At 41.7% G+C, this 25,796-nt stretch overlaps 1 protein-coding gene across 2 annotated transcripts in view; it reads left to right on the top strand.

Moving 5' to 3' along the window:
- The window catches only part of astn1 (astrotactin 1), a 299,205-nt gene that overhangs the window by 32,300 nt on the left and 241,109 nt on the right, over positions 1-25,796 (top strand). For both annotated transcript variants that reach the window (XM_084008564.1, XM_084008565.1), the window contains exon 2: positions 24,440-24,621. In XM_084008564.1, coding sequence (XP_083864690.1) covers positions 24,440-24,621 — 182 coding nt within the window. The remainder of the gene's footprint in view (positions 1-24,439; positions 24,622-25,796) is intronic.

Below are 25,796 nucleotides of genomic sequence, written 5' to 3'. Positions count from 1 at the left end.
CTGAATTTCTGACAGAAGTCTAATATGTGGCTGTATAGATAATCCATGCGGACCTTGTTTAATGTAGATCGATACGTAATATTTCATATCATGACATCTGAGGCAAGTGAGTCAGGTCTCTGTTCATTTGAGTCTGTTTGAGGAGGCTTAAGGCTGCAGGGAGATCACAAGATACATGTTTGGGGATGCAAAATAGGTAACATAAAAGAAAAGTCTAAAAAGGGAGCATAACTGCTAATAGATATTGCTTGTTTAAAATTAATCACAAACTCTTTTGTTGTCAAAGACGAATTGTTATGTGTTGTGTGGTCGAAACCAAGGACAGTTCTGAAAACCCTCATGCTTGTGGGAAGATGGGAAATCCAAGCTTCCGATAGCTCCTTGTATATCAATGACTCATTATACTGCAGAATCAGATTCAATGTGTATAATTCACATTCAGGTGCAGCACAAACTATCCTGTAGCCTACAGCAAGGCTGTGCAGTTTCCCCCCTCAGAAAAAGGGAATATTGTGATTGGACTGAAGAATTTAGTGAGAGTAAAACTGAATAATTAGATGACTCTCTGTTGCTGCAAGTGTTGGAAAGCAGCCGAAATACACCATCTCGATGCAATAAACCTGATTTATGCTTCTTTTTCTTTCAGACTTCTCATTAAAACACTTTTTCCCTTTCAATCAAAAAGTCCCCGCTATTAATATCTCACTCATCTCCTGTTTTGTTTATCATAATGACTCTGCTGTATAGTGCTGTTAACCAATCTGCAATTAGCTTTTGCAGATGTATCATAATTGAACATGCTCACACTGCAAAGTGCTATGGGCATGAAATTACCTCTTTTTTTTTTACATTTGCAGCATCAAACGGCACAAGGCACATTTTATATTATAATAACAGAAATAAAACCTCACCACCAGCTTCCTCTGCAGAATCTATTCAAGTATACACACCAGCAGGCTGTGAACGAAACCCTTAAAGTGGTCCTGCAGTCTGTTGCCATTAACTTATTGTCTGAAGTAGTTTGAAATTCTGTCCTTTTAATTTTTAGTACCTTTCATCAGGTGTGCCTGGGTGTCATGGGACAGCGAGGTGCTTCACACAGTCAATCAATTGCTGTCCAAAAAAAAAAAGAAAGCAATAAAGTGGTGCATTGCATCGATTCAAGGTTTGAAAGCCCTCTGGATTGATTTTAAGTGTTCGGATTGATTCGAATCAAGCTGAAGGTTTGTCATTGAAGATTTTTTGAGTGACTACCTTGGTAGATTGGTTGAAACAGCTTTGAAAAAAATCTTGTTTTTGTGATTGAGTTTCCATTCAGCAGAGCTAAATAGGAGGAAATAGTTAATGGCATAAATAAGCATTGCATTATTTCCAATGAATGTACAGGGGTGGTATTCACAAAATGTCCCAAGGCTTAAAAACGCTTTTAGCTGGCTGAGTTATGGGAAAAGCAAGGGACATGTCCAAGGTTCTGCCTTAGGAGTATTTGACAAAGCATTTTATTGCTTAGCTCCAAAGCCTGAGAGACGCTCCAGGTAGTCTCATTGTGTTTTCAGACCCATTGCTCATTCGTCCCGATGCGAGTGAACAAATTGAGCGGATGAATTGTTAAATCTCAGGCTTTTTCTCCCCAGTTGGTGGGTTTCTTTGCACACAGAAGAAAATGTCATTAAGCCAAAATGTCCATGCTGCTCAATGGTTAGTTTTAGCAGGAAGGAGGTCCTATCCTCACAATAGTCATTCTCTTTGACTCTGGCTAGCTGGTAGAACACCTCTTCAAGGTTGGATTAGCGTCGGGAACATCATGTGGAAAACACTCACAATAGCGGGGTGAATTTCCATTATCAGGTTAATCGTAACATATCTTCATGGGTGAATTGAAAAAGCAATCTAGAATCCAAGGCTCCCAATCAGTTAGCTGTTGCCGGTAATATTGCAATCAGTCAATTTGGTATGTTTATTTTTCATGCGTTTTGTGCATTTTTTAACACAAGCAGTAAATACACCTGTTTTTCGTGGATTTTGTTGCTCCGTATGTCGCCTCCCTTCCTGGCTCACTTTCACGTGGGCTATATATGAAATAAAATCCGAACAGTGAGTTAGAACAGCCTGAATCGGTGGACGTGTTGTTGTGCACTTGTTCTGAGTGCATACGTTTTAGTGTTTGGGTGGCCCCTGTGGGAATCCAACCTCTATCTATAGCACTGCTGCAGCTTCAGTGTTTCTCTTTTATTGCATCCTCCTCTTTGATGACTTTCCCACATTGGCGTGTCGGTGTGCCGGTGGGGGGAAACGGGTTTAGTTCGCTGGGAGGATTTACTGTCATGATGCAGAGGACGGGTTGCGTGGATCCTGTTCCCTCAACTGTGCTGTGTTCACCGCGGCGGCATCTTCAAACCGGGCCCACCGTGTCAGCATCTACGTCGAGGGGTGAAAAGCATCCCGAAATATCTCGGAGCAAGGATGTAGTAACTTATTTTATTTTTTGCTCTGCTCCTTACTTTTGCTTTTCCACTTTTTTACATTTTGACATCGGTAAAAATACAGGAGAAGTAGACTGGTGAATACCAAAATAAAAAGAAATGAGGGAAATATGGAAAAATATACCAATGGAATAAAACAATTTTTGATGGATTTATTAAATGAATTGTTTATTAGCTTACTTGCATAAATAATATATCTGTCTAATACCTATATATCACCTTAGCTCCGCCACATGCAAGATTTTCATGATACCAGTTTTTGAGGACTGACTGTCTGACAGAGTGAACTCTCTTGTTCCAAACTTAATGCTGACCGACACCTTTCCGATGTCAAATGTCTAATCCTGGTCTGAATCATAGCATCCACCTATCCCCTTTAGACAAATCAAAGTTGTGGATTTTACTTGAATTTGTATCTGCGCCCGTGTTTCAGCCAGGAACGGTCACGGTCAAGGGCTGGGAGCCACAGGGCAACACTCAGGGCAGTTTATGCTTATGCAACGTCAACTTGCTGTTCTCATAATTAATACAACCTCTGAACTTCAAAGTCAATTTGCTCCCACAATAATTAAGATTCACCCTTGGGCCCCTCGGTGAGGGTTGGCCGGCGCGCGGATGAACCTGACATTTAGTTCAAAGGAATATTAATGTCAGGGGTGTACAAAGCTCAGGGTCGGTCCGGCGAATAGATGTCAGCATTCATGTAGCTGGTCGGGAAAACCGACCGAGGATGAAAAGGTGACAAATTAGATTCCCCCGGGAGATCCCGGAGGAAACAAAAAGGTCTCTGCTGTTTGATCCTGCACGGATATTTCTGGAAGCAGAGGAGGATGTAGAAATAACAACCACCTTCACCCCGTGCCTAATGCTTCCAGGGGCTGGCTCCTTTCAGTGCTAAAGGAACAGGTTGCTCATTGTGTCATGCCTAAACATGATTGTCCATTTTATGGAGTGACATTTATAGAGAGGCCACCAGTCCCAGTGTCTCCCACGGGAACCTCGTTTCAGATAAAGTATGTTTTGTAGCCAAAGACCAGAGACAAATACGTAGTTTCAGTTGTACCTTGAATTAAAAGTAAGACATCTCTCATCTCGCACAATGTACATCACCAACACGGCCTAGGAAATTAAAAAAACGCAATAAAAAGACAGATTCCGTTCAAATCTATTTAGTATTTCCAGATGTACCTATGTCTGTCTGGTCCATTCTTGTTAAGATGATATCTGAGGAACGCCTGGAGGTAATTTCTTCAAATTTGGAAAAAAGCATCCATCTGGACTCATTGGTGAACTGATTAGAATGTGGAGGTTAAAGGTCATTGTGACCTCTTATCGATTTTCATGAACATGATCTTTCAGGAACATCTTGAGCAGATTTTTTCAAATTTGGCAAAACTAGAGAAGTTTTTTTTGGTCCAGCTCAAGAAGTCAGGCTAATTCTGACAATTTCACACAAACGACTAGTAGCATAAATTGTGGAAGTGATTACATTGGATTTTGGATTGCCATGGATGTAATCTGCAACGTGACTGGTTGGGTCAGATGTACAAACACAAGGCACAAATTATGGTTAGGTAGTCTTAATATTTTGTGATATAACTTCAGAACACGTTGAAATGAGATGAATGCATTTCATAAAGTACCAAAAGGGGATCATGGCCCATTCAGTTATTCATGTATGGAGACACACCTACAGTCCAGTCACACAGTCCGAATCCACAGGTCCAGTATAGGTGCCTAGAGTCTGTTGTAGTGCAGAGGGGCCCCGTGGGACTCCTTGTCCATGGCCCTCCAACATCCCGGCTCCTCAAAGTGCCGATCACATGCATCACACAGTTAGTTTTTCGGTGGCGTGACATCTGAGGATGGATCTCGCGTTACAGCGACAGTGCCATTTTCCACAGAGATTCATTTGTGTGGAAACAGATGTAGTATTTGCATAATTCATCAGCAGCTTGTTTTGTGGATGGATTAAGGTAATCATTGTTTGCAAGTAAATCTGTCTACCTGTACACAGTAACGGGACGAGCGTTTGCATAATAAAACCAAATTTGTCAAACAACGTCGAAGAGTGAAATCTCACTCTGCTTACAGACTGCAGACTTCTATCCGCTGCATATTAACTAAACATATACATCCCAGAATACAAAGTGCAGAATGACGTTTGCATATTTATGTTAAATAAATGACCTAAATGTAAATGTAAATGTTGAGGAGGTTTGTTAGCGTTAGCAAAACCAGCAAGAATGCTATCAAAAGTTAGATAAATGAAAAGCACATGAAATGAGCACAACTAACAAATCAGTACACTAAAAGAAATAAATACATGAAAAACACCAGCATGAATTAAATGTGGTAACACACACCGTTGCTGAGGGAGTACCGGCCATGTTTTATTTTGTAGAAAGGAAGTTGATAAACCTGGTAAGTCTGGTATTACATGAATGAATTTGGGAATTCAGTTTGAAGGAGTTGCTAAATGATGATCATAGAGGGACAAGGCAACAACATATATATTTCTTTATGAACACACATATCCAATGAATATTGATGTCTGATCCTGAAACGGTGGTGCAGTGGCCTCGTTAACAGTTTGAAAAAGTTGCCAATCTTACAGATTGTTATTGCAGCAAATAAAGTTCTTAAGATTGGAGGCGTATATCTATTTGCCCAGACAGTATTACCATAAAATCAAACGAGGATAAATCGTGGAATACATTAGAGTTAATAAACAGGAGACTTTTATACAGCTTTGTAGTTTGCTGATGATCCCCAGTGACTTCATACTTTTGTAACAAATAAAATGAATAACTTTTCCAATTTAATTTCTCATCAGCTAAAAGAAGCGTGAGAGACTTGAGACGTTTCTTTTATAGCTACTGACACTCATAATTCTTAATACGCCTCCTCCCAACTAATATTATGAACTTTTTTAATATTCAACGAGAGCTTCCAACTTATTAAACATATTACTTCCTTCAGTCTGTCCTCCAGTGTGGCCCATGTACTTCACCTATTGAGATCCAACCACGAGGCAGACAGAACTGACAAAAAAAACCAACCTGTTAATAGTTGTAAATGCAAAAAAACCCTTCATTGTCAAGAAAATATATCCAGATACAGAATTCATGTTGTTGTGTGGACAAAACCCCTTAAACATCGGATCCTACAATTCCCATATCACAAAACAAGGATTTTAATTTGATACCAGCTGATGTAAGCATATTTTGTTTTCCAGGAAGAAAAAGATGCTGTGTGATCCAAAAGGCTTTACATTATATATTTTTCTTTTAAGCGCGTGCAACAAAAGGTTGACGTATTCATTCAATCTAATTCACTTTGTGAGCTAACGTCCCCGGACAAAGTCATATGCTCTTCTTTCTAATCACAGCTAAGCATGTTGAGTGTGTGACTTTGACACAGCGGGCGGCCGCTGCGTGGAAGGTGTTGCTTCGGCAGCGTCCCGCCACGCGGGCTTTGTTCCCGCACGCCGCTTCCGGGCCAACGCCGGTCGAGCAAAACAGAAGGCAAACGCCAAATACAAGCATGTTGGCAATTTGTCGCGGGATGGAGCTCTGCATGTGATTTCGTTGTTTGCTTAGACATGGTGGGTCCACGGTGAATGCGAGTCACGCTGCATTATTACAAGACCGCCGATTAATTCTGCATGCTTTTTTAATTTACATCAGGCGTAGGGATGGCTTTAAAGGTAGCAAATCACAGATGATGATGATGATGATGATGATGATGATGATGATGATGATGATGATGATGATGACGATGGTGGAGCCACAAAGTTCTCGCCCCCCCTCCCATTTCTAATACAGCCAAAATTGTTTCCCAGCCAAGATTGTTTAGCCACGGTGTCATTTTGGGAGATTTGTGAGCACTTTTCTCCGCCGCCTGCCTTAAAGCACTTTTCTCCCTGTGAGGCCGCCTGCAGGGGAACATGAAACACCATTTTCCGGAAAATCCCAAAGGCTTCATTCACACTGTTGGCTCAAACATATATTCTTCCTTTTTTTTAACTCAACATATAAGTTCTTATTGGAGGTTAAGACCGGAATAATGTGTTCTTGTGTGCATGGCGGAGCTGATCTGTGTGATCTTATTTATATAGGAGGGGTTTTTACGTGCATAAAACATCCTCCTTCATCTGATGCTTTTATAAAAAGTAAGCTTGAGGAATCGTATAATAAAATGTCCGGTCTAATAATATACTATATTATGACATACTGCAATTAATCATCACAAATCTTTGTCTCACAGGTGTTTGTACGCTTCTGTTGTGTGTGCATCCAAAGCCTAATCTATATCTTGAACTATGGAGCAGAGCGTCGCTCCCTCAGCTGCTTCATTCATGCTTCACATGAACATATTCTTACTATTATCGGCCCCTTAAGCCAAGGACTAAATTGGGGGGGAAGAAAGAAGCGTTTAAGTGCGCTGCTCCCTCTGCTCTGGAATCAGTTGCAAAAATTAGCCGAATCTTGCGGAGCCGGTCTCTCTGGATGCATTCAAAGGAATTTTAAATGACTTGGAGGCAGGCACGTCTTGCTGCTGTAGATGTCGTGATTGATTGGTCCCTCACGTTGATGAATTTATTTGATATTTTATGATTGCGTAATTGCTCTTGTGTTAAATCGTGTCTCGTTTTTCGTGGCTGCTACTTTGTTGATTGTTATGCAGCTCGTCTCTATTATGATCCTGTTGAAAAAGATCTTCTTAAACCCTAATGAGACTCTAATGGTTAAATGAAAGGTAAATGGCTCGCATTGAGTTCTGATCTCAGTGAGGTGGGGATAGCATGTGGACAATTTATCAAACGTAGGTCTCCATCATCATCTCCCCCCCCTCCACACATGGGAGCTCCTCTCCTGAGGGGAACAAAGAAGAGAGGAGGAAAACCAGGTCTGGAGCCCAGCTGAGACCTGGGTTGTGTCTGAAATCATCCGCTCATTCACGACTCACTATACAGGGAGTTCTATGTCGAGGACTAGAATGAGCTCATCTGTAAAATGGGGTCATTTTTCTCTGTGTCGTTAATTACATCACTGCAGTCGCACAATTAAAACGTGTCAACAGATCAACTGGTGGACCATCCTTAATCAATACCGACATATGTTACTAAATACATATTGAAAGCTGATTTGTCGTCATTTAAGTTCCCCTGGTAAGCAGTAATGCTGTCGCTGCTGTTGTTGTTACTGCTGATGAAAACCTGACATTTCATTTCGTTGCTTCAAAATAAAAGCTTTGAAGAAACAAAATAATGGAAAAAAATAAGAATTTATGGGCAAATGTGTTTATGATTGAATAAGAAGAGCTTTCCAAGCTGCTTATTCTTGTGCAAAACAATAATACTGCAGGGGGAAGAGAGAGTCTAAGGACTTTTATTGTGAAGAAAAATGAATGTGAATGTGTTTATCCTTCTTTTTATCTCATCCGATCAGAAAAGTCCCTTTAAAGTATTTGCAATAAATAGTCAATTACTTCCTGTTGTTCATCACAGCTACATAGAAACATGATGAATGACTGTAACTCCAGAGTTTAGGAATGTTATAAATTAAAAATTTCAACTTGGGTCCAATTTCCAAAAAAAGGTCAATCTGACTTTAAATACAAATAGGACTGCTTTCATAAGACTCCTATCAGAATGCATTTCACACACGCACCATCACATCCAAGCAGGTAAAAAGAAAGGCTATGATGCACTTGAAACACAGAGAATGTCAGATCGCCTCTCTCTTATTACAGCCTGTCAGACGGAGAGAATCACTCTGATCAGCGCAGTTATTGAAAATCACCTTCAATTTGCTCAACGCATCAAGATGGGGGGGTGGCAAAGTCACCGTGTTCTGTTTGATTTGACGATCACTCCCATCCTTCCTTGAGACGGGGGGGATGTGCAAAACCAGTGAGTGTGAAAGTACAAAAGGCTGAGATTTAAAGGGGCTAGCTTTGAAAATAAAACATGACGGGTTTGTGTACGCTAACATTCATGCCATGCATGGAACTGGGACCGCTCCCGTGGCTTAATTGATTGCAGAAACACACTCAGCGAGGATAGAGAGAGCACATTGTGCCCGAAAAAATCACATCACGCCAGCTTTTAAAAGGCTCTGATGTTTCTCATATACAGCCTGAGTGGTTTCTTCTGTGCTGCCTGCAGTAGCCGTGAAATATCTAATATCAGTGACAGTAACGGCGCTGGAGCGTATTGCGTCCGTCTGGGTGTTAAGGTAACCCTCCGTTTTGTTATCCTGCACGTAAAAAAAAGAAGCATTGCATGCTTTAGAAAGTTTTTGGGTATGCCATTGTGCTTCTTCATTCTCAGCCTGACACCTCATCTTTTGTTGCTGCCTCACAGCCGGCAAATTCACTGTGAGTCATCTTTGTTTGAATTACTCTTACACCCCCCCCCCCCCCAAAAAAAAGAGACTTTTTTTTACTTAAATAAAAGAGACTTTTTTTGGTGACCCTCTATGGAACTCTCCTACTAAAACTTTTATGTATTCTTGTGGCACTGTAAGCGCTTCGCCAACAAAGAAAAGAAGAATAGAAAAGCCCTGCTGCGGGGAAGTGCTGAGCTTCAATCAAAAATACTGGAAGCTAGTTGACATGCAGGATGTGGAGGTCCCTGCAAAGTTATTGAACTTTTTTCTCTCTTTTTTTTTTAACCAGCAGCTTTTTATATTACCTGGCAAAATTACCCATCCTTTGGCCTGCGGTTTGAAAAGGCTCACTGTCCCTAGATTAGGTTCTGCTGGTGTGTATGATCAATGAACCGGAACCGGCTCGCGGTCAGAGCAGCGCGGCGGGGTTGCTGCCACGTCCCGCCAAGTAGCTGGATGGTGATAAGTTCATTGTTGTGCCTCCTGCGCGCCCCAGATAAGCATGTCGGGAGTTCGCAGCAGCAGCCACAACAGCGGCGGCGGCGGCGGCGGCAGCGGTGTAAGCCGGTTACGGCTGGTCGGACTGCAGCACTCTGACAGATTGTCATTCCCACCTGTCAGGGTGTTTAGCGCTAATTTACCAGCCCGATTACACAGGCAAATTTGCCGAATTTAACACATGGCTCTCGGATAAAAGTCAAACGGCTTTTGTTTACACAGCCTGAAAACAACTTTATATATCCAGAAAACTGGCAGCTAGAATCCTGTTGTGGATGAGGGAAAACGAGGGGAGAAATAATTTCCTCAGCTCTAAAACAACTGTTGCTGAAAAAAGTTTTCTAAAGTTTGAGGAAATAACTGCGTGATGTTGGAGAGGACATTAATACCAAAAGCCTGCATTTCTAGCTGAGAGTGTGGAGCTAGAAAGACGTATCATGGAGGGTCAGCGAAGATGCTCCTGAGTTGGATCAAAGGAAATGTAGGATTCTGCTTTTTTGTGCTCGATCCATATCAGAGATGGAGGCCCTGTTTACTTTTGGTATTAAAGGTACCCTTTCTTTCATGCTATTCCTCTGATATACAGGTAGAGGAAATGTGCTGAGAAGCAAGGGCAGTGAACACGTTGATGACTGCCAGCTCGTACTGATGGACGTAAATAACACAGAAGACTTGGCTGAACCTGTTGATTAGTTGTCAATGAATAATAAGTATTGTTGTTTACTCAATTCTACCTGCACAACGTAATACAAAATGAATTAGGCTTGCTCCTAGGTCAAAAATCACATCCGTATTTTAGTATTGTTGTACTGTGTTGACTTTATTCTTTATTCTTTAACCACATATACATGCAGATTGCATGTAATTGAGGTGTAAATGGTTCTAATAGTCTGGATATCTCTTAAGTCTCCTAGCTTTGTGGAAGTGCTATTGAAAACATCTGCAGCACCCCTTCAGCCAGCCTTAATCTGGACACACTCAGTGAATGCAGCACACTATATCCCCGCTAAGTAACACGGCACAAAGTCAACATTACCAGAATGAATAGATTTAGGGAAAGATAGACTTGCACTTTCAGTGAAAATAGGAAACGCAATATACCAGCACCTTCTTTTATGTAACGCAATCGATATGTGTTAAAGCCTGCATTGCTTCTTTTTTTTATTGGTATTAGGGAATGGCAGGCCTTTATGTTGAGTGTGTAGCCCGCCACACTCAACAGCTTACATTGTTATTCGATCCATACAGCATTGATGTTTTGTCTAAAGCCAGCCTTCCAGTGGATGGCCGTGCCTATCTGCAGGGAGGGGGGCTCAACTGACTCCAGAGTCATGGATTATACAAATCGCTGTGCTTTTCTCATGTCTTTTGCTTTTTACTGAAGTGGGATAACACAGAATGGATAAAGCAATGCATCGGTACAAGTCGTGGAGATTCTGCTCTCTGCAGGTAGAGCGTCTCCCGTGGACATGTACCGTATATTAAGTCTTATGTTAAAGCTTGATGCTTTCTGGCGGAACATCCAACACATTTTTTTGGTACAAAAAGCGATATGGGAGGTAATATTAGTGTTATAATTGATCAACTTTTAGTGTGTGAGGGACTGAGTTGGCTGAACTGGTGCGGTTGGATTTTCAAAAAGGAAGCAACAGATTTACAAAATATGTAATAAAAAAAGCTGTGGGCCCTCAAAGAGTTCACCTCAACAGAACTGAGCTCAGGCTGAACTAACAAATCCTGTTAATCCCCTACATAGTAGTGGATGAGTGACGTGTGTCATGGCTGATCCGACCATGTTTTAAATGAATGGGCAACAAAGAGAAACACAACTAAAGAAACTACACATAAACAGGAAATTCAGCCAATCATTACGACCACAGCAATTAACAGAAACAAACGCACTAACAAGCTAAGTTTCTATTAAGAAATGAACTAAAACCTGCTAAAATAAGGAATCTCAATCCCCCCCATGATGTGACAGGCACTTGGTACATTCTGATTGGCCACTTCCTGTATTTATAAGCTGTGCTTTGGTGGTGAACCTTTTGCCCCAGCCTTCTAAGATGGCCGCCCAGCAGCAGCAACCAGCAGCAGAACACTCAACACTGGTAACTCAAAGAGATAGACTTACAATGATTTAACAAAACTTAACCAATAGAAGCTAATGTATTGCCAGCAGCTGATCTTGAATATTTGTACTTTGAATATTCCTTCTGTGGTATGGACTGTGAGCGTATTCCTCAGGCCTAAAAAAAAAGATAGAATCCTGTCGAGGTTGAACAAAGTGTTCAATCTGTATTGGATCTTCTAACCTCAGCAGGTGGACGAGACATTACTGGGGAGTGTCTGCCTGCCCTGCTGGAAGTCAGACAAACAGCCTCTATGATGTATTGCTCTATCTGTTGTCAGTGACTTGAATTTCGGTGGTTACATGCGCATCTCTTGGCCTCGTCCATCTGGTTTAGCGCAATCAATCATCAGGTTAGGAGGACATATAATATAAGTTGTAATTTAGCTGTATTTGCATAGTAACAATAAAGTTCTCTCTATATATATAAGTTGGTTCTGATAACATTCTCACCACTCGTGCATTTTACCTCAGCTGACGTGGAAAAAGAGAAACATTTATAGACCTTGGTTCGTTTGTTTGGTGGATAATGAGCTTGAATGTTGACTGACGAGCAGGTTGTCTTTTGTACTCGATGCATCCTAGGAATAACTTTTTTTCTTCTTAGCTTTAACTTTTCAATATGAAGTACATTTTGATTGTGTAATGTAACTGCTGTAGAATAATGGCACTATCCTGGTTTAGGCTGGTTCCCCATGAACCTTCCTTTTACTGACAAATTGCCAAATTCCAAGATGGCGACGTCCAAAATGCACAACTCAAGGCTTCACAAACCAGTGGGCGACTTCACAATGCCTGAAGTGACGTCTTATATGCATTCTGTTATCAAGAGAAGTGGAATTAGCGGACGTCGGAACAACTAGACAACAATATGCAGTCTATCCTGTGTTGTTGGTAGTTGCGATTGTCTTTGCGATAGCAGCATCAGCGCTACACAACTTGGAAACCAGAGGGAATCTTTTCCTTTTCCACTTTAAGGAAGAGGGAAACCTTTACAGTAAGTGATTCTGTCAAACAAAGCCTGGATTGCATTAGTTCATAATATAGTTTTTTATTCAGTAGTTTATTGGCAAAACTGAAAGTGTCTTGAAGCATGAGCTTCTTACAAATGCTGCATATACTTTGCAACATGATGAACTAGTTGTTCAGGCAGCGCTGAGGCTCTTGTGCTACTTGGCTGGCATGCTAAATTGCCTTTTGGAAACGCAAAGCAATCCCCATGGAGCGCCATGCTTAAGTTGTCAATGTGACTTGAGTAGCAGGGTCACTTTAACTGCTATTTCCCCAACTGTTCTTCTTCTCCAGTAGGATATTTGGCACTCATGGTTTTGCCTGATGACAAATGGACTTTGTAAATTGGAATTGAACTGGAATAGTTTGCTATACGGAGGAGTAATACCAAACAAATCCTGCACTTGCTCACTTAGGACTCTCAGACAATTGGCTACCACATCTTTTATTCCCGAACCTGTGGGAGGAAAAAAAGAAAAAGGCAGGACAACACAATGAAGTATGAGTAACATTTGGAAGCTCATCAGACGAGGATGTGAGTGCAATGGGGATTAAGATCTTTTACCACCATCAACACACATTTCTTCATCTCTTACACACGGGGATTTAGCTGTTTTCCATATGCGTGGCTCCGCAGAAGAACAAATGGGTTAACCAATGAGACGTAGCAGAAATTGTAATTGCTATTCGTCTCAGGAATGGCAAATGGCTTCGGTGTTTGTTTGGTTCGTTGCACCGTGCGTGCCTCCTTTGCGAGGGGCTGACGTGCATGTTGAATTAAGTTAACATCGGGGCCGAGACGACTGCATTACCAGCAAGCGGCGGCTCCGTTAATCTCATTCTTCATGAAAGCCAAGCTTGGATTCGTGCTACAGGTTGACGCAGTGCTTCTTTGTTCGTGGGAGAAGGGAGGATATTATCCATTCACAATCGGGAGGTGTTATGTTGTGTCTTCGGGAATCTCATTTACGGCTACATCATGTAGCACAATTGTGTTTGGATCCCCCATTAGTCTATTGGTGATCGCAGGATTGAAATATCGCATTAAAACAATTCAACAACATCATGTCTTTTCGGAGAAGACGACTCCCAATCTGGTTTAGGGACATATCCAGGATAATATATGCATACTGGTATGTCATAAGGGAAACATCTTCAAAAAACAAATGTCAAAAGATACCGCCCAAGCCTGATTCTTATGTAAAATAATAAAAAATGTTTTACTCTTAATTGGTTACTTTTAATGCTGTTATATCTAATTGATGTTGGGAAAAGTACATGCTTCCATCTTGGCCAGGTCCCCGTTTTAAAATATGCAACATCTGGGGTATTATAATTAAATAATAATAAAATAAATCACAAAACAGATGGATTGTTGAAGCCTCAGAACAAATATCAGTAATTGTAGCTGTGTACATCAGTGATTGATGGGCCTTTTTTCCACCTGCATCTTCAGAATCAAAAGAAGCTCTGCAGCTGCAGAGTCGGCAGCCCTATAGCTTGACTTTGCTCGCCTCCACACACGGCGATGCATTATGCCTCGGCGCCTTTCATTTAAACAGCTTAGCAACCTGTCCACATCATTTTTTGAAACTTCCAATCTTGGCAACCATACAATCCATCTGCTCTGTCTCACTCTAAATGGGATTCATCTCCGCGATCCCACTCCCAGAATCTCTGCAGGATGCGTGACTTTCCCACGAGGGGAATTTCTAATCGCAGTGGGGGGTCGGTGTCGCTGGATCTCGTCAAACTGAGCGCTCCATGTGTTTTAACAGGAGCTGTGATCTCAGCTCACCTTGACGTGGCACCGCCGTCCTCTACGCTCCGTGTCCCATACTTAATCATCCCACATGAAATTTTGAAGAACTTCTCAAATTACCATTTGCCGGCTGTCTTGAGTAATATGTGGAGTCCTGTGTTTGGTAGCTTGTTAGCAAAGGGACAGACTTTGATTGATTGCGCTGTTTCCTTCTCTCATTCATGTAGAAAATTGGCAACATCTTTTAAAAATGAGCGCACACACGTCCGACAGGGATACGGGAGTGTTACTGTGAATGACTTCAACAGCTTTTTGTTCAGCTCACACCTTTTTAGGTTCTAGCGTTTCCATTCAGGTTACGTGTGTCGTGGTGAAAATGTTGAAACAATGTGCTGTGTACTTGCTGTTTTTCTGGAAAATATCCATAGCGTCATCATGCTGATGAAATTGCTATAGAAGCTATAGCAATAGTTTCTCATAGACCCTTTTTACAGCTGATGCTAAAAGTTGAGATTATCCTTCTGCTGACCTCCTCGACGGTCACTGCTGCTGAACAGGCTTAATGAACGGAGAGTTTTTGCTAATACTCTAAACTGAGATGGATTGATTGCCCCCCCCTTTTTAGCTTATTTTCTTCAACTAGTGTAGCATGAAAGTGTGGTGGAACAAGCAATCTAACTTGCCAAAGGCTGGCTACATAGCTAGCAAGCTAATTCCACCATGCCTTCATGCGACACTGGTTACAGAAAAACGATCCAAACTAAGTTTGGAGCTAGACTTTCTGCCATCCACCTCCTACTTGTCCACTAATCCCATTACACCAGCTTCCATTTGAATGCACCACCCCCCCCCCCCACACACATAAAAAAAGAAGAGAAAAACTCTCTTTACTATCTTCCCTTCCCTCCTCGCTCTGACCCCAAGCTATGACTGAGATAGGAGAGGTAAGTTAGGGCAGCTTCCCCTGACACTGCATGAGGATGTGAGCAGAATAGCTTCGGTCCATCACACACACACACGCGCACACACACACACACACACGCACACACACACACACACACACACACACACACACACACACACACACACACACACACACACACACACACCTCTCTCTGCTGCTCTTAAAACCCAGTACAAATACAGCTCCACGGCCATATGGTCCCCCCCTTCTCCCTCTCCAAACACGCCTCAGAAAACAGCATTTCTCTCAGACCGTTGTTTGGCTGCTGATCTCCCTTAGAAAACAAATCTGTTTGCGAGCGTCATTACTTCTGAAAGCGTGTCGATTTCACATTAAACTCCGAACCATTTTGGCGTGGTGAAATTTAAAACAGCAGCCTACCCTATAGCCCCTTTTTTTCACCCTGCGTGTCTCTCTCTGTGTTGTGTTCAGTTTTAATGAGACAACAGCGCCTGCGTGCCAAAAAAACAGGAAACACAATGTGTAAAGATGCACTCGTCTTACTAAACTAAATGTCAAAGTGGGGCCGGGCCAGAGAAGAGCATGCCATTAAGTCAAAGTCAGACATTTTATAGATTTGCCTTCTATGACTGAATTACATTCTGGTTTGGTATTGGCACTTATCCCCTAACAGGAAGCTACAAATTGAAATGTGAGAGTGAAAATAGCAGTAAGTGAGCCAGACTCCACAACAATCAGGCCTTTAGCCCCTTGTCTTCACTTCTTTGTGAGAACACATTGCAGATGGCAAAAATATATATGTTTATGTTTATTCAAACTGCTGAAGCATGGAGATGATGATAGGATCTTTTATAATACGTTTTCTTTTTGTCTCTGACCCTCAACACGACATGACATTGACTGTTTAAAAGAAGTGGACGTTGTCATGGTGACGTCACCCATCGGTTTGTGGACTACGCTTTTGAAGCCTCTAGTTCCACTTGCACTGATGACGTATACAGACATTTTTTGGCGGGGGAGGACAGTCTGAGAAATGAATGGATCTTACACGTAACCAAAGCCTGAGACTTTATATTTGTAACCTATCTGTACTTACATCCTCAGTACAGAATCCAACTGCCACCGGGAGGAAGGGAGATTTTAAAACGTGTCTACAGATGTATGGCTTTCTCCCTTCGGCCTCTGCATCACAATAGCTGACAATCTAGAATTCACCTCAACCTTTCAGGTTTTCAATGTAATGTTAGTGAAACATCAGCCCAAGTCCCAAGTAAACTGCCTCTGTAATAGAAACGTTGATGATAATTAATATCAACGAACATCCCTGAGTGTAATGAACTGAGTGACAGCATTGCATCGCTTAACGGCTTCAATTTTACATTCGGAGGAGGAAGATTGTGTTATTCCATCTTTCAAATGTCACATAGTGACGCCTTAATACGTTGAGCTAAGAAATATGGATGCACGAGCACATACACACAAAAAATGAACACATAAGTTTGGAGCTCCTGCTCGATGGCGTTTTGTGGCTCCGCATCTTCCAAACATCTGTATTTACAGAGGGACGCGCTATAAAAAGCTACTTTTCCTTTGAGTGTGTTACCCTCTGTGACTCATTAAAAATAAGAAGAGTTTGTGAAAGTAAAACAACTAAACAAAAAGAGGCAGTTTTCAAAGGCGCTACATTCAGACTTCTTTTAAACAACTTCAACAAAGCTGCCTATAAACAGTATACTGTATGAAACGTGTCGCAGACGTGAACACGAAGAAAAGAAGAAACAGGTGTTCACACACAAATCAAGACTTTAAACTGTGACAGAGATTTGGCTGAGGCTTGTAAAGTTATTTTTATTATTATTTATTTGACGTAGTGTACAGTGTGATAAATGAATTGCCTTTTTCATGCGTATGTGGTGCGTCAGAGGAGTGCTCAACCAGACGCTCTTCTGGAGTTCATGTATTTGTGTTTTATGAAGTTGATTATGAAAATCAACATCAGCAGGCTACTTCAGGAGTTTTCAACACGTTTTCTCTTTAAAAGTCCCCCCATTTCTTAGAGCTTTATTTGTTTTCATTTATTTAGCTTTTTCAAAGCAGCATAACAGACTGCGTGCTGATTACAGATGGAGCTAAATTAAAATTCACAGCACAGTGCGTGATAGCCCCGACCTGCGTGTTTGTCAGACGCAGGAAAACTGGTTTCTACACGACGCCCTCATTCAGCAATGACTGCATCAGATAAAACACCTCGCGCCACATAAATCACTGCGTGCATCTTCTCTGTGTGTTAACAGAGAAGTTGATGTTAAAAAAGTAACATCTAAAGTCTATATGTATATATGTGGCCTGTTTCTATGCTACGTACCAATTTCATTAATATCTACTGTATTAATATTGAAAAAAGTGACACAAAGGAATAGTTAAACATTTTGGGAAATATGCTTATGGGATTCTTTCATGTCACCTTGCTTAGCATAATGGGAGATAGTTAATTTTTTTTACACAGCATCCTAATAAGCAAAAGAAAAATCATGATTTTACAGCATAGATTGTGTCCCGGTTGTACGTGTCACCTCGAAGACCTCAGCTTCAGTTTGACAATCTTCCCTCGATATTCACTATATTCAGCTACGTTATCATATTGTGAATAATCTCATATCCCGTTCGGAAGATTCTCAAATATAAAAGCTGAGATATTACAATATGTGTCATATTGTGGCCTACCTTTCTTTTGAGTGACGGCATTCATGATCCATTCGGGCTTGGTTTCCAAGGTGATATTAAGATTACCCTCTCTATGCCACCCATGCAAACAGACATGCAGAAACGGGATATAAAATTCATAGAGACAGTTGGAAATAAATTAAAAAACTAAAATAAACTCTGCCAAGAAGTCATGACCTTTTTTTTGGTTCGACTCGCATATGGTGTAACATAGATAAAGATGCTCTCCAGACAGTTTTAGATCGTCATACATCCACTGAAGATATCAAACGTGAAGGTTTTTATGATGTGAAATCTGTCGAGTTTAAGGCGCCGTGTTTACTGTGTGGAATGGATCCTTCACGGCCCCCCCTCAGAAAGCAGCCCCCGCTTTGGTGCAGTTAGAGGACGGGCCTGAAGGACGACCTCCATGTTGGAATAATGATCTGGAAATAAGTACCCTCGTCTCCCTCCGTACTCTTCCTCTGTCGGCCGCCGCGCTCCCCGCTCAAGAATGTCACATTTGCTCAAATAGTCATTTATTACCGCAGTTTGGTGAATTCAGAATCACCAACTTCAGAGACAATTCTGCTGAGAGAGAGAGAGGGATATTGTTTAATAGTTCAAATCATGTAGTTATTTTCAATGCTAATGATTTATGGTTCATTATAATGGTTTAATGTTAAAATCACAGCTGGGTAAAAGTGATTGCAATAGTGGTTACATACTATCTTTATGTTAGGATGTGGACATTAAACCCGGTAAGAAGGCTCCACATTGTCTGAGAGGACAATTAAAAAAGCCTGATGTGAGATTGCACTGAGTTGCAGCAGCGATCGGAGGAGCGGCGAGCCCGAAGGTGATGTCAGGACATCCAGCCTCTGTTCTGTTCACCTCCATCGGGTCAGCTGCAAACCCAGACTGTCTGCATGGAAAGTTAACACTATGTAAGTTAATTATCAACTTTTAAAAGTGATGGTCGTCGTGACAGCAGGCACAAAAAGAGCCCGGTGACATTGTTAGCATGAGTGTGTTGCAGCTCCAGTTTAACAGGAACCCCCTTATCTTTTCCCTCTAGTAAGATGAATGATTTTATTCCACCGCTGACGCTTCACGGTGATGTTATTTCCTGGAACGGAACAAAACCTCCCTGCTGGGTGCTCAAATCTGACACTATATGGCAGGATCATGTTAAAAAAACCAAACACCGGGCCGACTACTTCACTGCCGCTCGTCCATTTCAACATTAATCTTGGCACAGTAAGTGTAACATAATTCCAGTATCTTTTGTGTTATTACCCCCCCTCCCTCCCTCCCTTATCTAATTATATCAGCTGTGCTTGGATAAGCAGTAAGCACATAAGAGTTCTCTTCACAACTTTTTTTCCATCTCATTTTAAACGCAGAGCACAATCTATACACATGTAAGCGAAGCTGTGACAGCCACAAAACCCCAACCCTGAATCCTCTGTAATTTATCACATTCTGGCAGCCTGAGTGCTCTGTCAATCAATTAGTGAATGGAAAATGCTTCTGTGCTGCGGCGGCGATGGCGGCGCTGCCCGTTGGTTTGAGCCCCGGATTAAAGATCGGGGCTTTCACAACGCTCGGCGATGGATGCCGTGTCAATTTAAATGGGGACGGAAGTGAAACTCCTTTAAGTTAAATGGTTCGGTGGATCTGCATTCAGAGGAGGTACACTAATAATGCGGTCTAATCAGATTACCTTGATCCATTTTAAAGGCTGGTGGGTGGCCGCTTTCTCTTTTCTAACCCCCACCACACCCCTTCATCGCCCCGGCCCCTGGTTTTATCTCCCCTCCCTCCTATCTGTCTTCTGGGGGGTTGTGCACACGGTCCCGTGCAGCGAGGCGGCCGCCTCATTAATCCCGCTCTCATGGCAAACAAGTCCCCAGGGGGAGAGAGCACAATTTTTTTTTTTAAAAGTGCCCCGTCACACTCTGGCACTTCATTTGCATTTAGGTTAAAAAATAGTCGGGACTCTTAAAAGTCTTTTTTTCTTTCCGTGGACAGAGGAGACTTCCCTCTTCACTGTGGCATGGGGGCATCGCTTATTGTCAGGCTAAATCTTGTTATACTCTCACAATTACAAACACACACACCCGCTGCCATGTCACGGGAAACACATTAAGTGTTGGGTTTGTAAGCAGCTTCTAATCTATATAAGGGTTATGGCTATTATGCAGCAGGCGAGTGTTTCCTTTGCCAGTAATCAGTGTAATGGGCTGTCTGACAAAGGAGGTGCTGTATAGTCGCACACGGCGGGGAAGCGGAGCGCGGCCCTGGAAGGCATTGTAATCGGGACGGGTTTAAAAAAAACAACCTGTGCACAAAATATTAATGATGGCCGCTCTTACCATGAATACTTAAAGCCAGGTAAGTGCTTACACAGAACGTGCACATGGCGTGAGTTTTCATTTACATATGAAACATCAGTTAGCTACTCTAAAAAAAGAATACTGGGAGATAAAAAAATGCTCTTAATCAGGAATAATGACACTAGAAGGCTGCATTTACCTGGGTAATTGTGACACAATGATGATACAATGATACAAAGTTCTTCAGCAGAGGTTGAGACGTTTTCGTGTCCTGCCTCCTTTGTAGCCATGTCTTTGAATCACTTGTCATTCTATTAAGTTATGTATCAGAGACACCGGATGAAGCACCGAAGGGAATAATGTAAACCCCTGAATCAGTTGAGGTGGCGTCCCATGACGTCCTGACGCGTTGCACACTGTGTGAAAGCCCGTGATCAGCAGTTAAATCTGGCTTACCCCTACAGGAAGTCATCAGTGTGATGTTGTAGCGTAGCGTGGGGTTAGCTCGTGTTTACATGTAGATCTCTACTACACAAGGCCTTACAGAGGAAAGTAGGTGTCACGTAGTGAGAGCTCTTGTGTCGCCTTCCTCCCGGCCCTCCACGCCTCGTTATTCCCGTCCTAATTCCCCTCCCCCATGCACACGCCAGTGCCTTAACTTACTGCTCGAGTCACTCACTTCTGGGCTTCCCCCTCTTTTGATCAGGCCTAACCTTCATTATTATTTACACTTTTTTTTTGCTCCGCAGCAGGAACAAACCAGCACCATGGTATGGACTTTGATCAATTATGGACTATTCGCTAATGGATTCTGTCCCTTCATTGCCCAGCATCCCTTGCAGTTCTGCATTGTTCTTGCAATGCTGCTCTGTTCATATTTATGTAAAATGAACTTTAAATAATTTGATAGCTTGTATACTAGTAGAGCTGGCACAATGTATTTGGGTAATATATTTTTGTCCAGCACTGGGTCATACTAGAAGTATGAGGGAGTCCACTGTCTAGCATCATGGAGGCATTAAACAGGATCTTATCTTATTCCTCTTTAGACATGTGGAAGGGACTGAGAGCCTCAGCTTCCACCTATAAACCACTAACAATATAATACAGATACACTGTATTGTTATTACATTTGTAAGTACATGTATACTTTTTAGGGGGAGGGTGGGGGGGATTTGCATTTTAAACACTTAATGTTTAAACAAGTTCTACTTTGATTAACTTATGCACTTTACTAATGCTAACTTACCTACCGAGCAGACTAATGTTTCTCTGCCTTTACCTAAAGCTGTTTTTGTTTCAATTTACACATAAAGTTTTACTTTTTTTGGGTGGAGTTTGATCCATTTGGAATTTTTGCGTTGTCAGAGCGTTCAGAGCAGTGGAAAATGTTTCTGTATTTATAAATAACTTGTTCTTCTTAAAAAGTAAGACTCATGCACTCGATTTATTATATATTTGTCTAAAATGCTTCTGCAGCAGAGCATGTAGCAGATATCTGTTTAAATAACACAGTTCAGCGTTGCGGAGGAAGTGAATGTTCCTTGTTCCGTGTCATCTGAGCGCCTTGTCTAGCAGACACGCGGAGGCTGATATGCTAAGTGTGAGTGGCAGAATGAAATACTGCAAGACGTGAGAGACTTTCCGGATCCACGAGGTGCTCTGTAAGCAAAAAAACAGACATACTTATACAAAAATACAGGTTGGAATACTCTCGATGCCTTTTTCACGAGTTATATATTTAGTGTTGGTGTTTATTTCTTGGCTGAATGCTGGTTTGAGAATTAATGTAACTTGCTTTAACAGCATTTTTAAATTGAGACCTACACATATCATAATTAGGAGGTGCTGCATAAGCTAGAAGATGATTCACCCACTTTCAGCCCATTCAGATGCATCATTTGACCTGCAGTAACCAAATAAATAAATAGTAACCAGTGAAACCACAAACGTTGACCATGAACACGTGTTCCCTTCCAGCCTGCTGCTGCAGCAGCTTGTTTGTAGAGTTGGAGGTGGGAATTAGTCAGGAGTCCCAGTTGCACTTTCTGTGATCTCTTGTTTCGATTCATATTCCAGTCAGCGCTCTCTCACCCCTTGTGACTTATGATCCCGATGCATCTATGCTACTATTCACACTTGCATGAGAGAGAATTACACATAAAGCCCCGTCATGCATTTATAATCTCTTCCAATTCTGCACTGTGTGTGTGTTTTGGGCATGCACCACTAGCATTTCAAACGGCGAGAAGCGCAGGGTGCAATGTGCCGCTGCTTCCATAAAATCACTGTTTACTCATCTGTAACCTTGTGAGTTTCATCATATCTCGGGAACTTCCTAATATGGGTTAGGGCTGGGAGATTTGGCCTAAAAATAAAATCTCAATTTTTTCAAACTAATGGACAATTTTCAATTAAACATTTTTTCTGTTATTCTCTAAACAAACTAAAAAGACCAAGGCAAAATTTGAAAACATATTTTCTTATTAACACAATAAAAAAAATAGATTACCAAGTAGTCTAGGCCTATGTGAACAAATCAGTTGTTCAAGAATTAAAAAAGAAAAAAACAGCACCATATGGCTGTCATTATTGTGCAAAGTTTGTTTTTTAATCAAATTTTAAAAAATGTCTCCTGAAGGCCATCCCTGAAAAAACGTGTAAAATGAAATACAATAAATAGCCCGGGTGTAGAAAGCAGAGATCCAAATGAATTAGTTCCTAAATAAGTGCAGTAATTAATCAGTAAGATAGCTCAACTAAAAGTAATTTGGTTTAATAAAGAGAAAAAATGGCTAACTAATAAAAAATTAATCATAAATGAGTAAATTATTTGAAATGTATGTAACAGTAAAGTAAACTGTGAAAAATAGAGAGTGTGCCTTTATTCTTGTTTGTGTAATTTGATTCACTGCACGTATCTGGTGGTGTCACCTGGTGCGATTGGTTGCGGGTAAGGAAGAGCCCGGGAGGGGCGGGGCTTAAGTAGGAGGGGTGGGAAGACCCGAGAGGGAAGAGTTCGTGGACATTTTTATGGTCCGTCTGTCGGCAGCGCGGTGAATGTCATTGTGTGAAATTTGCAAGTCGAGAACTGTTTTTAAATCGTGATTTTGCGGTTCAGCCATTTCACAAACCTTTGGAAAGTAAAAATGCAAATGAATCAATTAAATTGAAAAAATCGCCCAGACCTTATATGGGTATGAGCTTCGGAGTTGATGGAGTTCTCCTGTGGAGGCGGGAGCGACGGCTGGCACTGACTACCCATGAAATGCAATTGCCTTCCATTTATTTTTACACCCCTAGCACCCCAAGAGTCCTGTTACAGATTTACTCCAAACGAGTGAGACAGGCGTTGATGTCCATTTTTCCAAAATAATCATTGTTGCTAAGCGAGACCTCAATATGATAATTTCTCATCTTTCGATGGAATCCTATTGTGATGATAGAGATGTCGTGATACACAAGTCTGCCCTCTAAATTGATCAAAACAGAGGCATGTACTGACTGGTTATTTCATTTTGACTATTGTTTTACTTCCTAGACAACCTGCTAAGTCATGATGTATATAATTATGGAGATATGGAATTGGTGATAGAAGAATGTGGCCGTATGGAGAATTACGAAGAGAGATTTTGAGAAATACGAAGAGATTTTGATATAGAAATACGAAGAGAGATTTTTTGATATAGTAATAGCTGCATAAACCACGCATGTGATTGAATAGGGTTAAAGGGGCATTTTTCCATTTCACCTCATCTTTAAAACATGCGTTTTAAGTGCAACTGTAATAGTAGGAGAACATTCCTTACCTTTGACAAATAATTTAGAGTGCAGTTTGGTTGAATTGGAACGTAATTTTGTAGGAGACGGAGTTGCAAAGATTACATATTAATCTAACGGAAAGGCTGTTGAGACATTTCAGTGGCTAAAAATGTGAAATGGTAAAGAATTGGTTTGCAGGCCATTTGGAGACTTCCTTTCCCCAACACAGCTGGCAGACTGGAATTACTTGTTGAAATTAGCATCATAAACCTGGTTGTATCACATTCAACTGTTACATCTCAATTATTGAAATGAAACCAACACCAGCCAACAAAGTCCTTTCTAGTAAATCTCCTTCATGAGGAAATGTGTGGCTCGACAGCAAACGGCCTCTGATTGAGTCCCCTGTGTTGTGTGTGTTGTCTCTGTGCAGAGATCTCGGGGAACTCGGAGGACATCCCTCTGGTGCGCTGGAAGCAGCAGTGGCTGGAAAATGGCACTCTGCTCTTCCACATCCACCACCAGGACGGCAGCCTGAACCTGCCGGAGCCCACCGAGGACCCGGCCAACGACTCTGCCAAGGAGGAGCTCCGCATCCTGCACATCTCTGTCATGGTAAATCTGCTCACAAAGCAGCCTAAAACAGAAACTGTTTGGGGGAAAAAGTCGACTATTAATCTATTAATGTCTTTTCTTTTGATGTGCAGTCAAAATAACTTTTTAATTGGCTTTTTTTTTTGCTCTCATGCTGTTTCATTAAGATGGATATGGATTTAAATATATAAAGTTATTAATAGCGTTACAATATTTTTCCCTCTGAAGCCGGAGACATTGTCTTTGAGATGAAACATTTTCTCTTGTTTTTGTTTCCCCGTGCGTTCCGAATGAAACAGCTGACTGCTGGCTTTTTCCAGAGGAAAAGGTTTTAGCGAGCAGATAAATCCCGCTGATGTCTGTCACACTACGACGGCTGCAAAAATGCTTCATTTACAAAACGTCCGCATGTCTTACATTTTTGTCCCGCTGCTATAAAAAGTCTTCATTGTCCAAATGTGCGTGAGGTCTCGGTCTGACGCGTCCCTCCGGTGGCAGATTTGTGGGTGGAGTCAGGTAGGACTTTTGTATCGAAGCAGTCCTCATGATTAAAACAGAAGCAGGCCGTTTTTCTGTTCGGCAATCCATTTATAAAGTTCCACATTTCAGCTGCAGAATGCAGATTTGTGCATGCCTGCACTGTATCAAACCTTATCTGCTATGTCGGCAGAGTGGGAAATGAATCCTTAGATCTTGCAGCTTTCTCCATTTTGCCCGGAGGAAATGTATATTTATTAGATCTTAGATATGCCACACCTACTCCCAGTGCCCTTTTCCAGCCCAAAGACATAGCAGCCGCACTTTGATGGATGATATGTATTTTCAGACATTGAAAGCATATTATAGCTGCATACACAAATGATTAGTCAGCTCGAGAAGACGTTTTTTGCCAGCAGCTAAATCTGCTGAACGGAAGCAGGGAGCAGCGCTTTCAACGCCCGCCGAATGTCACCGACCTCGAGGACCTTGAGACAAACAACTGTCCTTGACTGCGCCTGTGCATGATGTGCATGTATGAGCAAACATCAAGCCCATCTACGGCGCACATGGAAATGAGATAGCTACGGAGGTTCTTACCGCTTTGATTTTCCTCTACCCTCACATTTTCACTCCCCGCTCCATCTGCATTTCACATCCCATCAACCTGAGGTCCGTGTCTTTGTGCTCCCCGCTCTGTTAATTCCTCATCCTGAAAG

Source organism: Eutrigla gurnardus (assembly GCF_963514095.1).
Source record: "Eutrigla gurnardus genome assembly, chromosome: 4".
Lineage (NCBI taxonomy): Eukaryota > Metazoa > Chordata > Actinopteri > Perciformes > Triglidae > Eutrigla > Eutrigla gurnardus.
Note: the sequence above shows the minus strand (reverse complement) of the source record. Positions and strands in the feature narration are given on the sequence as shown.